Here is a 16,598-nt window from a genome sequence, read left to right as displayed (position 1 = left end):
TGCTAGGTATGTGTGGTTGAGGGTACATGAGCATGTGCCTTTTTGTCCCTCCAAGCCTCTCCTATAGAAGGTTTGAACCACTGACTGCTTTCAACCCCATCTGACAGCAGTGGTGATATTAATTTCAGACAAGTTCAATGAACTATGTGGTTGAGTGGAAAGGTAAACCCTTTTGAGTGCCCTCCATTGAGAAAGCAGCTACAGCACAAGAGTACAAATTATTCAACACCAGGGAACCCAAATGGGTATGTATGAAAGATAATTTACCAATGTGCCAGAAATGTGAAAAGCTTGGGCATGATCCTGCTCTTTCCTAACTTTCCAGTTATCCAGTATCTAAACATAAATGTGTAGAAAAGCAGCCCCCCCTCCTCGCTGGCACTCATGGAACAATTTTCCTTTTTCATTTTCCATTGTAATTGCTTTGTCCTCATCTGAATGCTAAAAACATAGGTCATGATCCTGAAGGTCCAGGCACTGATGGATCAGATGGCAGAGAAGATTTCACATCACAGTTCAGATGTAATGTGATACGCTGACCTATATATTGATAATAAACTCCACATTTTTCTTTTGTTTGCAGGTAAAGATGCTTTTCCTCTGACATCCCAAGTGCCTGATGATTTCATTCCCTCCTTTGCTTTACATGGTAGGTTTCCTCCATTTCATACGTTCTCTATCCACAACACTTGGTGCAAACCCAATCTACAAGTGGACTGATTCAGCTCCTGGCTCGTGCAGGGGTAGATGGCTACTGCATCCCTTGTGTGTGAACTGCTGACTTTCAGTGTGCATCTCTGCTCAGGTGGGACAGGGCCACTGAGCTATAAGCCTTCCAGGGTTGCCTCTTCAATGCCTAACATCTACCATACCTGCACTATACAACACAGGGAAGCTCTAAAAAGGGTCTCCAGGTGCTGCTGTAGAAACATCTGTATCATGCACAGCAAGGGCTTTAGACTTGTCTCGTTGGCAGTGTGGTGTTGCTCGCACAGGTGGGCAAGTATTGGAGGCAGCATCCTGCCTCAGTTCCTTTAAGCTCTGTTCTTGCCTTTCTGTCTCACCTGACAGCAAACCTGCCCAAAGATCACACGTGACCTTGGACACATTTTTGGAGGAGCTGTGGGGGCTGAGAGGTTTTGAACTAGAACTCTCTGCAGCCACATGGGAGTAGCTGCCGCACTGAAGTCGTGCTGGTAGGACCAAAAGGAAACATAAGGTTGCTAAGCCATGAGTGGACACGTCCCGTAGGAGTTTACAGGAAATAGAAGAATTTTTGAACCACACAAAAAGGCTTTCATTTCCATCAAATACTATCATTCCAAGAAACAACACCTTTTTTTGGTGCCTACTGTTAGTGTAAGAGCTGATTTAAAAACTCAGGTTGTGTTTGTGCGGAAAATCTGAACAAGTGTATTTTTTTTTTATTTTCACTACAGTCTTGACTGGAAAAGTCTGGCTCAACTGCAGAATTAAAGATGTGTGCTCACATGCAAACACACACACACACACAAACCTCAAAACCCCTACCCAACCCCATGCTCTTGGCTTTCACCCAAAATATTTCAGCATGAGCTTGGTTGGATTTTCAGAGGACTACTAGTATCCACAAACCTCCTGCAAAGACAAAAAAGATGAACTAAAATCACAGTTTTCGGTCACCACGGTATTCTGAAACACTGTTTTCTATCAGCTCCAGTTCTTGGCTGGGTTTGACCAAAGAAGGATGGCACAGCTTTCTGCCCACGCTCAGCTGCTGTGGAGAAAACGGGGGTTGCTCATGGTCCTTTTTGTTGCATCGCATACTAAAAGCAGCCAGGGACAGCGACACAGCAGGAAACCAGGGTTTAGTTCTCTCACACAAAGAAACCCTCACAGGCTTCTCCTCATTTGTCATTAATTAATTATTACTGCACATCCACCCCGCACGTAATGCTGGTTTACCTCATCCTTGAGGAGTGTTTCTGCTTTGCTTCTGCTGATGTTCTTATTGTACCACCTGAAAACATCAAAAGACTCCGAGTCAGCATTTCTAGGCTGTTAAATTTTCTGCTGAAAAGCCTCTGAATTGGGTGTCCCCAGTGCTACCGATGACACACAATATGCGGTAGGGATGCTGGAGGCTTGTAGCTTCTATAACAAAGCCAGATACTCAGAGGTATAAGAAAAACAGGCACAACTTACTCATATATTTGCAGATTCTCGGGTGATTTTTCCACCAGGTAGCTACTTGGCACGTAGCCTTCATGCCTGTTAAAATGTGATGCAGTGTGAGTATGCTAGAGAGATGAGATTTTCTCTGCATCTGTGGGAGTCAGCCCTGAAAGATTTGCTTACTCTTTGCATGACAGAAATGCTGATTGTTATGTACTTAGTAGGGTTACTGGGAGAAGGAAACAACTGATTGCACCTTGGAACTTGGAGAATTTCACAGTTTTCACAGTTTTCTCCCTATATGTATGACAGAAAATACCAGCCTGAGCTAAGAACTGGTTGTTTGGGTTTTTTAAAATGAACTTTCAGATGATTTTTCTTCAGCTGCTTGGATGCAAGCTACATTAAAGGGAAGAAACTTAGTGTAAATCACCTTCCATCACCCTCTTCCTACATAGCATAAGATACTTCCCAGAATTTTACTAGAGGCCCACATATATGTTAATGGGAGAACAAATTTGATTTAGGAAAGGTTTGTAAATTGACTGTTGAAATTTCACTTACCCATTCTTATCCTGAATCAGCCACCAATGTTCCTCAGAGCTGTCAATCACATAATATTCCTCGTTATATTGTAACGTCAGCTCCTGTGGATTCTGGGCTTCATAGTCATATATGGCCATGACTAAGGCTTCCTTTGGGTCTAGCAACAATTTCTGCACAAATTAGGAAAAAGGCTATTCATATTCATATTCACATTCATAATCATATTTATTAAAAGCAATAGCATGCTCTCTAGAATGATATTTCCCTGGCAGCACTGGTGTCCCACTGCTTCGAAGCCGGGAAAACACCCCAGGGTGTCTCATGGGGTGTGGCAACAATGAGGCTTCTCAGCAATTTCATAATAAAACATTTAGGTACAGGGAAAATAAGATCTACTCCTTGTTAGGCTGGGATTGCCTCTGTCTGATCTATTCTTCACAGATGTGTCCCAAACTCCTCTTAGAAGCCTCCAGCGATAAAATCTCCATGGCCTCCCTAGAGGGACTGTCCCAGTGACCCCCTGCCCCGTGACACCCAGCCCTAACAACCCCCGTGCTTCTCCCTTGAGTAAACCAATGACATTTTGTCCCATCCACGAGTGGGTTTGGAAAATCACTTCTCTGTTCCTCCTCAGCAGCTCTTCTCATATCACTCCTACTTCCCCAGTTCCCCTTTCTATAGATTGAAAGAAAACCACAACAACCCACCCCATAGCTGAAGCTTCACTTGTCAGTGGGAAGTTATTTGTGAAAGCAAGCTGTCTTTGCAGGGCTGAACCTAATTCTGGTGGGATGCTGCTGGTTTATGGCTAATGAAAAAATATGGAAAGGTAAGAGAAGACTCCAGGAAATGTTACAGGTGATATTCTAGGTCACTGCACCGTGATGAACTTTAATGAGAATATTTGCACTGCTACTGGTTAAATACCCAGGGCACTAAGGACAGCTTAGTGTGCCTCACTGCACTCACCCAGTTGTCTTCAGGAGTTGGAGGAAGAGGCTTCTTTGAGGCTGAAATGAAATCAAGAAAGCTAATTGGAAGTACATCTGGACAAAACCAGGGGTGAAACCACCAAGGTAATGAGTTGATAACTGTGATGACATAAACACAGTGAATAGCAAACCCTGGTCTTTTAGGGTAAGGTGTGCTAACAGCCCATACCTACACTGTGGTGCTCAGATACACAGCATGGGTTTGAGACCAAGGTGCAGATTATTTAAGGAGTAACTGAGATACAGGGGGAAAGCATCTTGGGTGAAAGATGATTGATTATTTACATGTTTTTCAGCACAGTAAAGGTTGTGCTTGGCTGTTGAAAACACGGAGGAAATACAGTTAGTACAAAATGGGACACACAGGGTTGAATGTGTATATCTGAAGAAAGTTGTTATGGCTTATTGACTGAGCACAGCTGATCAAGTTCTTAGTTTTCCATCTCATTCCAAAGACAGCACCAAGCATCACACAGAAAAAGCAGTTAATTCAAAATGAAGAGTGACATATACAGTAAAAGATGAGCTGGAGCAAGAAATGTCCCAATGTGTCTCTTGAAGGAAATATGACACAGTAATCTTTGATGTTCTGAATGAGACAGATGCAATCCTTTACTTTTGCTAAGAAAAAGTATTTTCAAGGTCAGGATAGACTTCTTAACAAATGCCATACCATTTTTGGTGGGGTCATACTCCACACAGCCAGGTGCCATCTTCTCTGTTTGAGCACAGCATCTCCACTTGCCATCTAACCAAAAATCTGGGTGACACTTTGAAACCAAACTGTTGTTGTTTCTGGTTTCTGGAAAAATTTAGAGGAAGACAAAGGAGGGGTAAAAAATTAATTTATTTGCATGCACATCAGCTCTGAAAGACATTTAGAACTGATTTGAAATAATCTGTACTTTAAAGAAGCTGCTTATTATTTTCAAACCAAACTTTGGTTAATACTATCAGCCTCCTCTGTTGATGCTTCCCTTACTCCCAAAAGGAGTGACTGCCACCATCAATGTGGAGGAATATGGGTTCTATCTAGAAACATGGGTTCCATCACCCATGTCTCTCTACTGTGGGGAAATAAATCTCTACCAAAGTGACTGTCTCTTTAAACTGATAAACACCAAAACCACAGAAGGAAGGTCTCAAAGAGAAATAAAACTTGTCAGGCCATATACAGACAACTCCCATATACTACTGCTCTACAGTATGTATTGATGTAGGACATGACATTTGCTGCTCTGACTTGGCATTCAGAAGAAGCTGCACAAGCTATGGTTCCCTGATTCCATGATTCTATAAGCTGGCATTCACCAGCATTAAACATTTCTGCAGGTGTAAATACCCATCTTGAAAGTCAGCATGAGCTGACGTTCTTTTTGAAGCTCAGGCTTCAAAAGGTCCTTCTTTTTGAAGCTCAGGCTCTCTATAGCTAAAAGAACAAAACAATTTCTGCTGGCCTGCTTCAAGAGATTATTAAAATTGTCCAAGGAAGGGGACAGTCTCAAAATGTTGAACAAGAAGTGGTGATAAGAGTAGAGCTTTGAAGCCGGCGCACACCAGGAGGGGAGTAACCAGTTGCAGGAGCCAATGCACGAATTCAATATTATCTCAATCAAGCACAATGCTTTCAGAGTGAACAATGCAGCAGCTTGTGTTACGAAGCAGGAAAAGCTATGAGGTAGCCTGGTGTAACTAAATAACACCTTCCCTATGTCAAGTATTATGCTTTGTTTCTGCCTGCGTGGTTAGTTATTGTGCTCTCACTTCAGAATCCTCATAGCGAACCACAGCACAATTCAGAAGGTGAACAGGAAATAAAAGCAACCCACAAAAATGTTTCTTAATAATCATCATTCTCCAAGAAAGTTTTCATATAAGCAAAACATCGAATATGAGCTGAAAAATCTATTACACGGAAAAGATTCATGTCCTGAAAAAATGAGCCATAGAAAAATCTTTATCCCTTCCTGAATGAGAAACCTCAAATTACAGTAGCATATTAACAGTTTATCCTATAAAGAGGCAAACAAAGCATTCCACATCCAAATTTTCCACTGCTGCTGAAAGCACACCCACCAAATTTACAAGCAGTTTGGTTTTATAACCTCATTCCCCATCACCACTTTGCGTGCTCAGATACAAGACAACGACTCCCCTTGCACGTTTTCCCTGCCTTATGGCTTGCAAGAAAACTGTCTGGGATAAGTAACTTCAACAATTAGGTGGGCTCAGGGGGTTTATTACCTTCCTTCAGTGTAAAGACCCATCGCTGCCGGCTCTCACGATTGGGTGCGAACACATAGAGGATGTAGTTATCGTGGACGATCTGGAGAGTAAAGAAGGGTGCCAGCCATTAGAAACAATCCCAGATACACTGGGCACAAAGAAATCGCTGAGGAAAACAGATAGCAGCCCCCATACCAACAAATTACACACAAAATGATGATGTGGGGGAGTAGAGTAACAGGGTCTGTTCAGAAGCATCTCTTAATCGCATTGACATTTTAATGTTTAAAACAGAGTAGAAGCCCTGATCAAGAAAGAGCTCTTGACAAGCAATATTTCAGATCAATTTTATGCTGTTAAGAAACACCCATTAAATCAATGGAGACGTAGCAATTTCAATCTGCAGAGGATTCAGCCTGGTACTTGCTGACTGCAGTTTATTCTTCTAAAGCATCTCCAGAGAAATGGCATCTGTTTCTTAGCAGTTTCTTGTAAGATACCTTTGCTTAAGATCTAAGAGCCAAATTTAGCTTTTCTTGTGTCACTATAAATCTCAAGCAACTCCCTGGAGATTATATGGATTACTTGTTCTTCAAAGTTTTCAATAGCTTTCACTGGGTTTATAGAGAGAAATAAACTGGGGCCAATGAAGAATTAGGAACCAAGGTGCTGTTTTTGTCAACTTGGCCTTAATGATGAACAAATGAAAGAAGAGAACTACAGAACCTTTGTCAAATTCTTCAGACCAGGGAGTAAAATCATGACAAGAACAGAACTGACTCAGACACTGAAATGGATTACTACATTTGGGCCTAAAATTTTAAGTAATGCATAATCTAAATTTCTATTCCAGTGTTTATCTCAGTAATTTAATTCCAGATGGGTCCTGGTCTCTTTGATGCACAGATGCTTTGAAAAACTTTGACCACTGTCTTTAAACAGAGGTTTCTACAAGAGAGCAGCTGTTTTTAAGTTTCTCCAGAGGTGTAGATGAGACAATGTTGATAAATGTTTAAAGAACAGGAAACATTTGATATCTCTTGGCCTGAAGCTCTTGCAGGCACACACAGACAGCCATGTGACTCAGATCCTTTGCATGCTATGGGGATATAAATTATAACCTCTTTTATAAAAAACAGAAATAGGGGAGGAATAATTCCCACTCATTTACAGCCACTGCTGTTGATGTTATTGTTATGTCTCTACAATGTTTTGATTATCGAAGGCAGATTTTGAAATCAGATCTCTGAAAGACAGTGAGCATGCATAACTGTACAAAATCAGTCATGTCATGCCTCTCTGCAAGGGGCTTACTTGTCAAACGAGCTACATAAACCCAAAAAGCCACCGGCGGTTCCACAGCAGATTTACAGCCTGCTGCAGCCGAGGTATTTTTAAAAAAGCCCAGACATTATCATTTTACAAAATACCACAAAACTGACTGTGGGACAAAAATTCAGATGTGCTACAAGCAGGAGCAATTACCACGACCTTGGCGGAGCACTGTCCGTGATGACTGGCTCACCGTTACCATCCCACCGGTACTGGCTGATACTTTCACTTTATTTTGCTGTTCCTATAGGCATTGGCATCGCAGAGACAGAGATTTGAAAATTCAGAGCGAAAAGAGAGAGGTCTGAGAATTTGTTCCTTCTCTAGTCTGTATTTGCTCAAGTTAAGAGCAGTCAAGGTTCCCCCATCAAGCTTTCCCCCAGCCCAGCAGCTCCCAGCCCAGCCCCAGTTAAGAGCTTTCCTCTTGGGCTGCTCATTAAAAGCCATATGCAGCATCCAACAGCAACTTCTGCTGCTCCCAGATCCCCACACACAAGGTCATAACACTCCAGTCACCTTGACTCCTCATCATGCAGCAGCTTAGCAACATTTTATAAGTACTGCAGGAAAATTTTGATGATCCTGGCTGGGGACCACACGAGGCTGGGGGGTGGCCCAACCTAGTTTGGGAAATTCTTTCCTCTCCTTCCTCATATATCTGCAAGGTAACATATTCCAGGGCTCAGCCTATAGCATGACGGATATGCACTTTTACTGTTCAAATGAGGATGTAAAAAAACCTCTACAAGCTACTTCATGATTTGTCAGAATGACAGTGCCAAGCCTCTAAATTGATGCTGGTTTTAAGATAGCAAGAACAGAAAAGAAAAAAGAAATCTTGCTTTATGGTTGTCTTTTTTTCTTCTTATAAAATTAATCTATCTTTTTTAACATTTGTTGTGTACATGGGTCACCATCGTTAGCTTTTATCTGCAAATCTGCACCCAGATAATTCACTCTCTTAAAGCCACATGTGAACAGAGATGTTCCTGTATTCGCTGAAATTCATATACCATAATTATAAAGAAAAATACTGTCACCAACATGATAAAATTTTGATAAATGGCAACACAGAATAACATAACAAACTGGGAAATCGTGTTGCAATAACTGAGCAAACATTCCTTGGCATTTATGTTTAAATGGCAATGTAAATGTATCCCATATGTATTAATAGTTCACAGTAGACAATGTGCTCCTCATCTTAGAGCCAGCACTGTCTGCCTCTTGGTCGTTAAGTCATCTTGTTGCTAAAAGCCCCCTCTGTTCTTGTCTGGCATCATGTCCCTAGCGCATCGCGTTCACGGGTTTCTAATGCAAAGGCCACTGAACAGGTTCAGTGTCAGCACCACCCAGGGAAAACGGCTAAAACCCTGTGTGGATGCCCGGTGTGAAAGGTGGGCTTTCCCTGACCCTGAGTTGGTGGGGTAGCTGAATGTTGTGTTAAACGTGGCATGGTTTTAAAAGATGTAACAATCCTGTTCCAATTTAAAACTGATGAGTATAAGAGTTTATGGATCTGGTAACAGCAACTTCGTCTCTGGTTCCCCAGGGCATTTCAAACCTCCTTCTGCTTTTTCTTCCTTTGCTGTTATTTACCCTGGTATTGGGTTAATTAACAACAACACTGTGAGGGAGAATACAAAGTGAAGTGATTTCTCTCTCAGTATGGTCAACAGACAGACTCACCTGGAAAGGATATTTATACTGACAGGGAATGATGATGTCACTTTTCACAATTTCCACACATTTAATCCTGGAAAGTTCCACATAACCCTTCAACGTCCTTTTTTTCTAAAAGACAGAGAAAAGCACTTGGTTAATGCAAACGATCGTGGGTTGAGTGAATAATTAGGCGAGACTGTCATGTCCCCAGGAGATTCTATTTCGATGGAGCAGAAGCAAATGAACTGATTATATAAGAAATGTAAAAGTATAAAGAATCATTCTCATACATGGCATCTCTCTATGGATTGCACATATGGGTACATATATTACAGCTTGGTGCATGGGTTCTTAAGGAGCCAGTCAAAACTTTTGGTTGAATTTCAGGTTTTTATTCTTTCTTCCAACAAAACAAAAAGCCTTTTTAACTAAACCCAACTATTTTCATGAAACATTCCATCTATTAACACTCCTGTTTTACACTGAAAAGCTACAAACCAATAAACATTTGATTAAAAATATTTGCATACTGAAAATGCCAAAGCTAAGCATTTTATCTAACATGTAACCTTTTTTTCCAAGAAACAAACACTTCTCAGTTTTTGTTGTGTCTGGGTTTTTATCTAAGAAAAAATAACAGGATTTTTGGAAATAAATAATATCATAAAAAAACTTACTATCAAAACAAATTTTTCGGCAGCCTCTGGGGTGTCATTATTGATCACATACCTGGTACCCCAGATAACAGTGAGAGCCGTTAGGAAAGGGTAAGAAAGGAATGGATATCCAAGTGTCCCAACTAGCTCAATGTAGTCGGGATTTCCTACCGAATCCTTGCCCCATAGCTCTCTGCGAGTGGCACTCAGCTTTTGCAAGGGAGGGGAGAGTCGGATGCCAGCACATGGCCGGTGGGAGCTGAGCTCAGGCTCAGCAGCTGGTGCTGCTTCTGAAGGATTCACGACAAACACATTCATTCTTCGGAGGCAAACTGGTTTCCTGTTTTGATTTGTTTTCAGTAGGGATTAAACACTAGCTGTCTCCCAGCTCAGCTTTGTAATAACGTGACGGAAATTGGTGAGATTTAAGAGCCCCCAAAAAATACAGCAAAAGCTTCTGTTTTTCAAACCTGGGCAACTGTCAACAGGAGAGAGCTTGAACTTCAGTGGCTGCATTGTAGCTGCCACAGGGTATCATTCCGAGATGCAGCAACCGCTTTGCTGAAGAACCGGTTCTCCCTTGGACCCCCAACCTGACCCTCTGTGTCCTTCACCCTCCAGCTTCCTCTTGCCCCTTCCTCCCTTCATCACCCTGAACCTGCAGCTGTGCCACGCTGGCAGCGGCCGTACCCACCGCTCTGCTCACTCCCACTGCTGCCCCATCATTAAATTTAGCCAAAAGCAGGGAAGCAGCTGATGGCACTGGAGATGGGGTGAGGTTTGCTGTGTACTGTTTAACTGCCTCACAGCACAGAGGCTCCAAAGCTCCTCAAGCCCTATTCTCGCACAATTGGCTATTTTGCCTTTGTACGTTTGGACTTGAGGGAAATTACTGCAGTATGGTCTCATGTTGCTGTTTCTGGTCCTTGCAGCTGCATTTGGGTTTTGTATTTGTATTTGCCTGCAGTTTAACCAGTGCATCTGGATTTACTGCCAGGCCTGTCTCCTGTAGCATTTGCTCAGGTAATTCTATGAGGTGGAGTGGGATTTTAAATATCAATAAACCCAAACCCATAGAATACCCCTAAATGTAAATGCCAATTAACTATCAAGAGTATTGCTAAGCCTTAGAAGGACTTATTGCACCCCATTTTCACCTTCCATTTTCTTTCGTTCTTGTCTATTTACTTCTTTCTTCCAGACTTGGCTTCCTCTGTCCCTTCTCCACAGTCCTCTATCATTTGTTCTGCCCCTGGGACTTTTACCCCTTCCACGACACACAAAGCCATTTATTTCGTATAAAAGCCTTCAATTTAGCTAGCATTGAACCTTCCTTCATCTCATTCCTTTGAAGTCCCGGAGCTTAACCACACACATTCCTCCTCTGAGGCTTTAGGAAGTGATGCTCTGCCAGTCGCACGCCCTGCGCTTTCACTGCAGACTGGTTTTTGTTGATACCTTTCCGGATTCTGCTGAAAGACAGGGTCCAGCCTTCTCAAGGAGCTCTGTGCAGTGATCCTGTGGCTCTCATCACCTACGGTGCTCCTTTTAATCATGCAATTTCAGCAACGGAAGCTGCCCATGGTCTCAGATTGCAGTGCAATGTCAGGGTGCATCTCCCAGCTAGTGCATTGCCCAGCGGGTCTCAGCAGATGGGACTTTGCTGCTAGAAAGTAATTACAGTCCCACAGCAGCACAAACAGCTAGAATTACCCCTCACAAACCAGACACTACCCAGAAACTGGGCTGGAAGCTAAACATAGCCCTCACTTTGTGATGCCTGACTGCACTTTAATCCAACAAAAGCAACTGGGCCATTTGGAAGGGAGTGGAGAGGAAAAGCCTCTTACAAATGATCTCCAAAAACCTCAGAGGTTTGTTCCTCAAATGGCTAGACAAAACAGGCTGACAGATCTCCAGTTGTTGTTTTCAGTGTGCCTGGAGTATAATTAAGAAGATATTTTTGCTGGTCGGTCAGCAAAAGCCATCAATGGCTTTACTGTGCAATGTGTGGAAAGATAACCAAGGCATGCTGCTGTCCCACGAGGAGCAGTACTGAGTGCTGCAGATCAGTTAATCCCATTTTAGTTATTTGGTCCGTTATTTGCAGTATGGTAATTCCAGGAACGAGAGTTAACAGCTCTGAGCAGAGCTGGGTGCGTCACAAGCCCAACACATTATGGTCTCCATCTCTGATATTTCACCTCATCTTGTCACACAGCTCCAGCAGCTCTTTCACTGATGAATGCTTTAGTTTCTGTCTACTGCATAAACCAGAAGACCACGATGGTCCTTATTTCCTGTAGATACCAGGACATCTGACCATGGTCCTGTTGACATAGCCCTGCCCCACACTACAAGAAGGCATTCTCACCATGCTTGCTTGGGGAATGAGGCACCTCACTTTTATCATATGCTAACACTACACAAACACCAACACTGCTACTCGTCCATACCACAGAAGCTTGGGCACCCAACAAAATGAATCACTTTTCACCAGCTCAGGATATGGGGCAGGGGAAGGAGTGGGCATGTGGAGCCCGTGATGGGAAGTTCAGCAAGCTGTTAGTGACCGCTGCAGGTAAAGCAGATCTGGGCTGTGAGCACACTTCCTGACCACCGCTCTGCACCCTCAGGCTTTACGAATATTTAAGATCTTGTAAGATATGAGGTTGTGCAGTCTGAGGAATTTGTTACTTTCTGGCTAACACTTCGCTGTTGCTATTTGCGAAGCCCATTCATCAAATGTGCTGCCCAGAGCATTTCGGCCGAAGGTCCCTCAGGGGATGATTGAAGCTTTTCCCTAAACCCCAATGGATTTACCAAAGGGCCCTAGCAGAAAAAGCAGCCAACAGTGATGGAAGCAGAGGGAAGGGAGGGAGGTCAAATGCTAGGTAAGGAGGGGTGGACATGGGATTCTTTAACTCAAGGAGCATCAGAGGAGAGAGCAGACAGCATTTTCTGGTAGGCAAAGGCAGCGTGCCACGTTTCATAAAGCTGGCTTGGTTCATGAGTTGTATAAGAATTTGTATCTTGTTTCCTTTGTGCTGGTGAAGGGAAAAAGAAGCAATTGAAATTCACGTGGCCCCAAACTCCTTGGCAGTGGTCACTACTAAGGGCTTTCCACACAGCAGCTGAGCTTCCCCTGCCCCACGCCACTGAGTCTTTGTGTCCACTGCTCTGTCTCCCTCTACCACATCCCCTTCGCTGGCACATCCCTTCCTTCACTACCCCGGCTGCTCCTACCAACCCAGCCCAGCACCTCACAGCAGAAAGGAGCACAGTCCCCTCTGCAGCCCCACTCTGTCCCCCCTTGGGTATGGAGTCCTTCCTCCCACCACGAGGTCCATCCATGAGCCCACGTTTGCCTGCTGCTCCCCAGTTGCAGACGGACATTTTCCATTGGTAGGAGGGTAGGGGAAAGCTAATTTATAGCTGCAGTGGAGCAAGGTAGGAAATTCCAGTCATCCGTACCCTGAACCACAGAAACATTTCCATCAGTAAAGAGTTTAATGACATTCTCTGTACCATCAGGGCTTTTTTATAAGATTCTGAGCCAAACTTCATTCCCTGTTTTCACTTACTGTCTTGATTGGAAGGGACTTGAACTAGACTTGAACTAGAACTGTCTTGACTAGAAGGAACCATTCTTGCTTGGTGATTGAGTAGATGAAGGGTCTTTGCCTTGGCCCTTCGCATGACCCGCTTGTCCCATGCTACCTGTCCTTCCGCTCCAGCTGAACTCAGTGTGCACCCTGGACGGAGGCAGAAGCTGATTTTGGGGTTTCTTATTCTGCGGGCTTGAGGTGGCAAAACCAAACCAGGTTGTTTGTTTCAATGCTACATACAGTCCCTTGGGAGCAGGCGGCAGGGGGGCGGGGGGGGAGGGAAATAAAAAAGCAAAAGCTTTGACTCCTGCACACCACTAGAATAAAGTGTATGTAAGTGTGAAGAGCGGCTTGTGTGCACATTGAAGTATTTTTAGAGTGGCAATGGGAGACTGCTGTGCTGGTGAAAGCAGCACCTTCTACATCTACTGCAGGCAGTGGCCTTAAGAGGACCAGCATAAACCCAGAGAGGGCTTGTACTTGCACAGTGAATATTCCCTAGGCACCCATCCATGGCTCTTACTAGTGACATGGTAGCTGCACACTGTGAGAAGACATTAACGGGAATACAACTCAGCCATACCTTTCTATGATTCTGTACCATACTACTGTCACCTGCAGCTTTGTGCTCCTGCATTTTGAGATGTGGTATATGCGCACTGTGGTGTGATGGGGAGGTCAGAATGGGTTCAGGAGAGGGCAGGAGCTCATTTCAGGGAGCAGTGGGAATGCAGTTGCTACGGGCCAGTGCTTGAATGCAGGCAGAACTTCACGTGTGCCTTTTCAGGAGCATTTTATCATGCAAATCAAGTCCCCTTCCAAAAGCTGGTAATACAGTGCTCAACTCCCACCTGAGCTGCTCTCCTTTGGCTGTCAATAAGTTGCACTTTCACACAGAAAACTGGATTTACTAACCCAAGTGCTGTAAATTCAACCTGGGATCTTGACTTTTTTTCCCCTTCATGTATGTTATCACCTGTCATGAAGACTCTTGAGGCCAAGTTGTATCAGTAGATGTGCCTATGGGACCCAACTGCTGTCAAGAACAGAAACATCTGCACCGTGTTGATACACGGGCAGCAACAGGGCAGAAAAAAAACCTCAGAAATCCTTTCCACTCAGCGGATTAAGGCTACGAGTGAACAGAGGTAAAACCAGAGGCGGCTCGTGTGTTCCCAGTGCCAACACGTATGGCTCGGTGACCACAGGGGAGGATGTCTTAAGTAACACAGCGACAATTTTCCGATGTTGCTATTAAGAGCACAGCAACTAATTTTAAATGTTGCCCCAGCTATGAGGAGCAAAGGAACGTGGTCACAGCGGGGAAGCAGCGTGGGCTGCTCCTGGCTCAGCACATGTTCTCAGGTAGCACCTGAGAGCAGTCAGCTCAGGCTGACCTAAAATGGGGAAAGACCAGCAAATCCCAATATAAAAATGTCTGTCTTCAGAATTATTCAGCCTGATTTCAAAATGTCTGAAAAAATACTTAAAGTTGAAGGGTCTTTCTCTCATACAGCTGTCTCCAAGCTTAAAAATGCAAATTAAGAGCAAAGTTTCCATGGTTAGATCCTTCAAGGTTTTCCCTATCAGCTTTTAGGAAAACATTTGAGGCTATTTTTGTAGTTTTACTCTAAATGGCAGGTACTGACCACTCCTGGAGACATACCACTTGGCTCATGGACCTCTGGTGTGATCTGAGATCACACTTTCATATTCTCATGAGCTCTAGGAATAATACAGGAATGTATATCCATTGTTTGCTCTGATTTTTTTCTCATCATTACCCTGCAAGAAAATATTTACCATAGCCATGCAGTGTTAAAGCTCTTCGTGAGCTATTAAAATGTAAATTTAGGGAGAATATGAGTACATGGCTTCAGGACAAGAGGCACCATTGCAGGTCTAGCCATGGTAGGAAATAAATGGGTCAACAGACAGACCCTTCCAACAGACATGTCTGCTTCTTCGCAGACAGATCAATATCAACATGAAGCAGAACCGTGCAACATATAACACCTTCCAGTGGCAGAGGGCTCAATCTGATGTGGTTTGGTGAACATCATCTCTTAAAATTAGTGCCGTGCTACTGCCTTTCAGGTATGACTTTCTTCAGGTCTTACTGAGCTTCTGCAGTAATTTGGAAAGGTATTTCTTGATTTCTCTGAGCTGCCCAAATCTGCTTATGCCCATGATGTTGCAGAGCCTCCAGTTTATTTACTCCTTAGTCTATGGGTCTCTCATACTCATGTGTTAATGCTGAGATAGCTAATTGCAGAAAATAGTAGCTAGGAGCTTATATCATTGGAACAAGACGGACTTATTTTTAGTGGTAATTTTCCCACTATGGTACTTTTCTACTGACAAAAAGATTTAAGCATGAACTTGAACATCCTTGAACATCGTGTTGATACAATTATTTTCTGCTCCTTATCATATCATATCTCTTATCTACACATTGCATGTGCTGTTTTTATCATTAATAGTTAGGATATTGAGAACTGCTCATTGCCGGATGGATAGAAATTTTGCCTGAACCCTAGCATTGTGCAGGATTTTGGGAGTTCTCTCTCTTATTAGGAACACCCGTAGTTTGAGATTTTAAGGGAAATAAAACAATTTAAACAAATCTAAAATGAAATTTATAACCTGAATTGAGAAATTTTAAAGGAAAGCTGCAAGGGATGTTGCATTCCCTGCCAATACTAAGTGCTCCAAAGAAAGATTGGAAAGGGATGAAGATTGATAATACTGTGATTTTCAGGAGAGCTCTGACTGTTGTCTTATGCTTTAACATATCCAATATACCCTCTTATGTTTATATTTAAATCCTTAAATGTAGCTCCTTGGTTCATATGCCTGTCATGAGTATTTTGTCCTCCTAGTTAAATAAAAAAAACCCCACTAAATAACTTCTTTGCAGATGTTTTCACATCTAAAGTGCAGGAAGGTGTTTTTAGAGGTGGGCATACCCTGCCTGCAGAGTGCACTGAATTGTGTTGAATGCTGAAATCAGCTGCAGTTGGTGCCTAAGATGCCTCCATCCATCTAAGCAGTAGAGGCGGAGAAGCACATTTGGGGAGGCAGCTGGAGGGCTGTGTCTGCTCCACTGCAGCAACTCATCCACGGGCGCTCCACTGCAGCAACTCATCCACGGGCACTCCACTGCACTCCTCAGTTACTGCCATACCTGTCCCGAGCAGATGCAGCCACTGATTTCTTTTTGCCATGTTTCCTGGGACATGCAAAGATCTCCTTGATTGTACACTCACCTGGAGCACAGGGCGTGGGGACAGGTCTAAGAAAAGGAGCCGAATCACAGCAGGTTCCTACATCAGGAAGTAAATATTTATCTGCCTGCGAGACATTACGGCGCTGCTGTCCGTACACACCTTTTGCACGCTGTCAGTTCACTCATCATA

At 43.4% G+C, this 16,598-nt stretch overlaps 1 protein-coding gene across 1 annotated transcript in view; it reads right to left on the bottom strand.

Moving 5' to 3' along the window:
• ITK (IL2 inducible T cell kinase) overlaps positions 1-16,598 on the bottom strand; it is a gene marked incomplete at its 3' end in the record, with an annotated part of 31,158 nt that overhangs the window by 7,950 nt on the left and 6,610 nt on the right. The window contains exons 2-8 of the mRNA XM_084268663.1: positions 8,940-9,044; positions 5,937-6,018; positions 4,366-4,494; positions 3,670-3,710; positions 2,719-2,870; positions 2,185-2,250; positions 1,945-1,999 (exon numbers count right to left, since the gene is read on the bottom strand). Of these exons, the coding sequence (XP_084124789.1) occupies positions 1,945-1,999; positions 2,185-2,250; positions 2,719-2,870; positions 3,670-3,710; positions 4,366-4,494; positions 5,937-6,018; positions 8,940-9,044 (630 nt within the window). The remainder of the gene's footprint in view (positions 1-1,944; positions 2,000-2,184; positions 2,251-2,718; positions 2,871-3,669; positions 3,711-4,365; positions 4,495-5,936; positions 6,019-8,939; positions 9,045-16,598) is intronic.

Source organism: Gallinula chloropus (genome assembly GCF_964237585.1).
Source record: "Gallinula chloropus genome assembly, chromosome: 10".
Lineage (NCBI taxonomy): Eukaryota > Metazoa > Chordata > Aves > Gruiformes > Rallidae > Gallinula > Gallinula chloropus.
The sequence above is the reverse complement of the archived record's forward strand: the minus strand, read 5'-3'. Positions and strand labels throughout refer to the sequence as shown.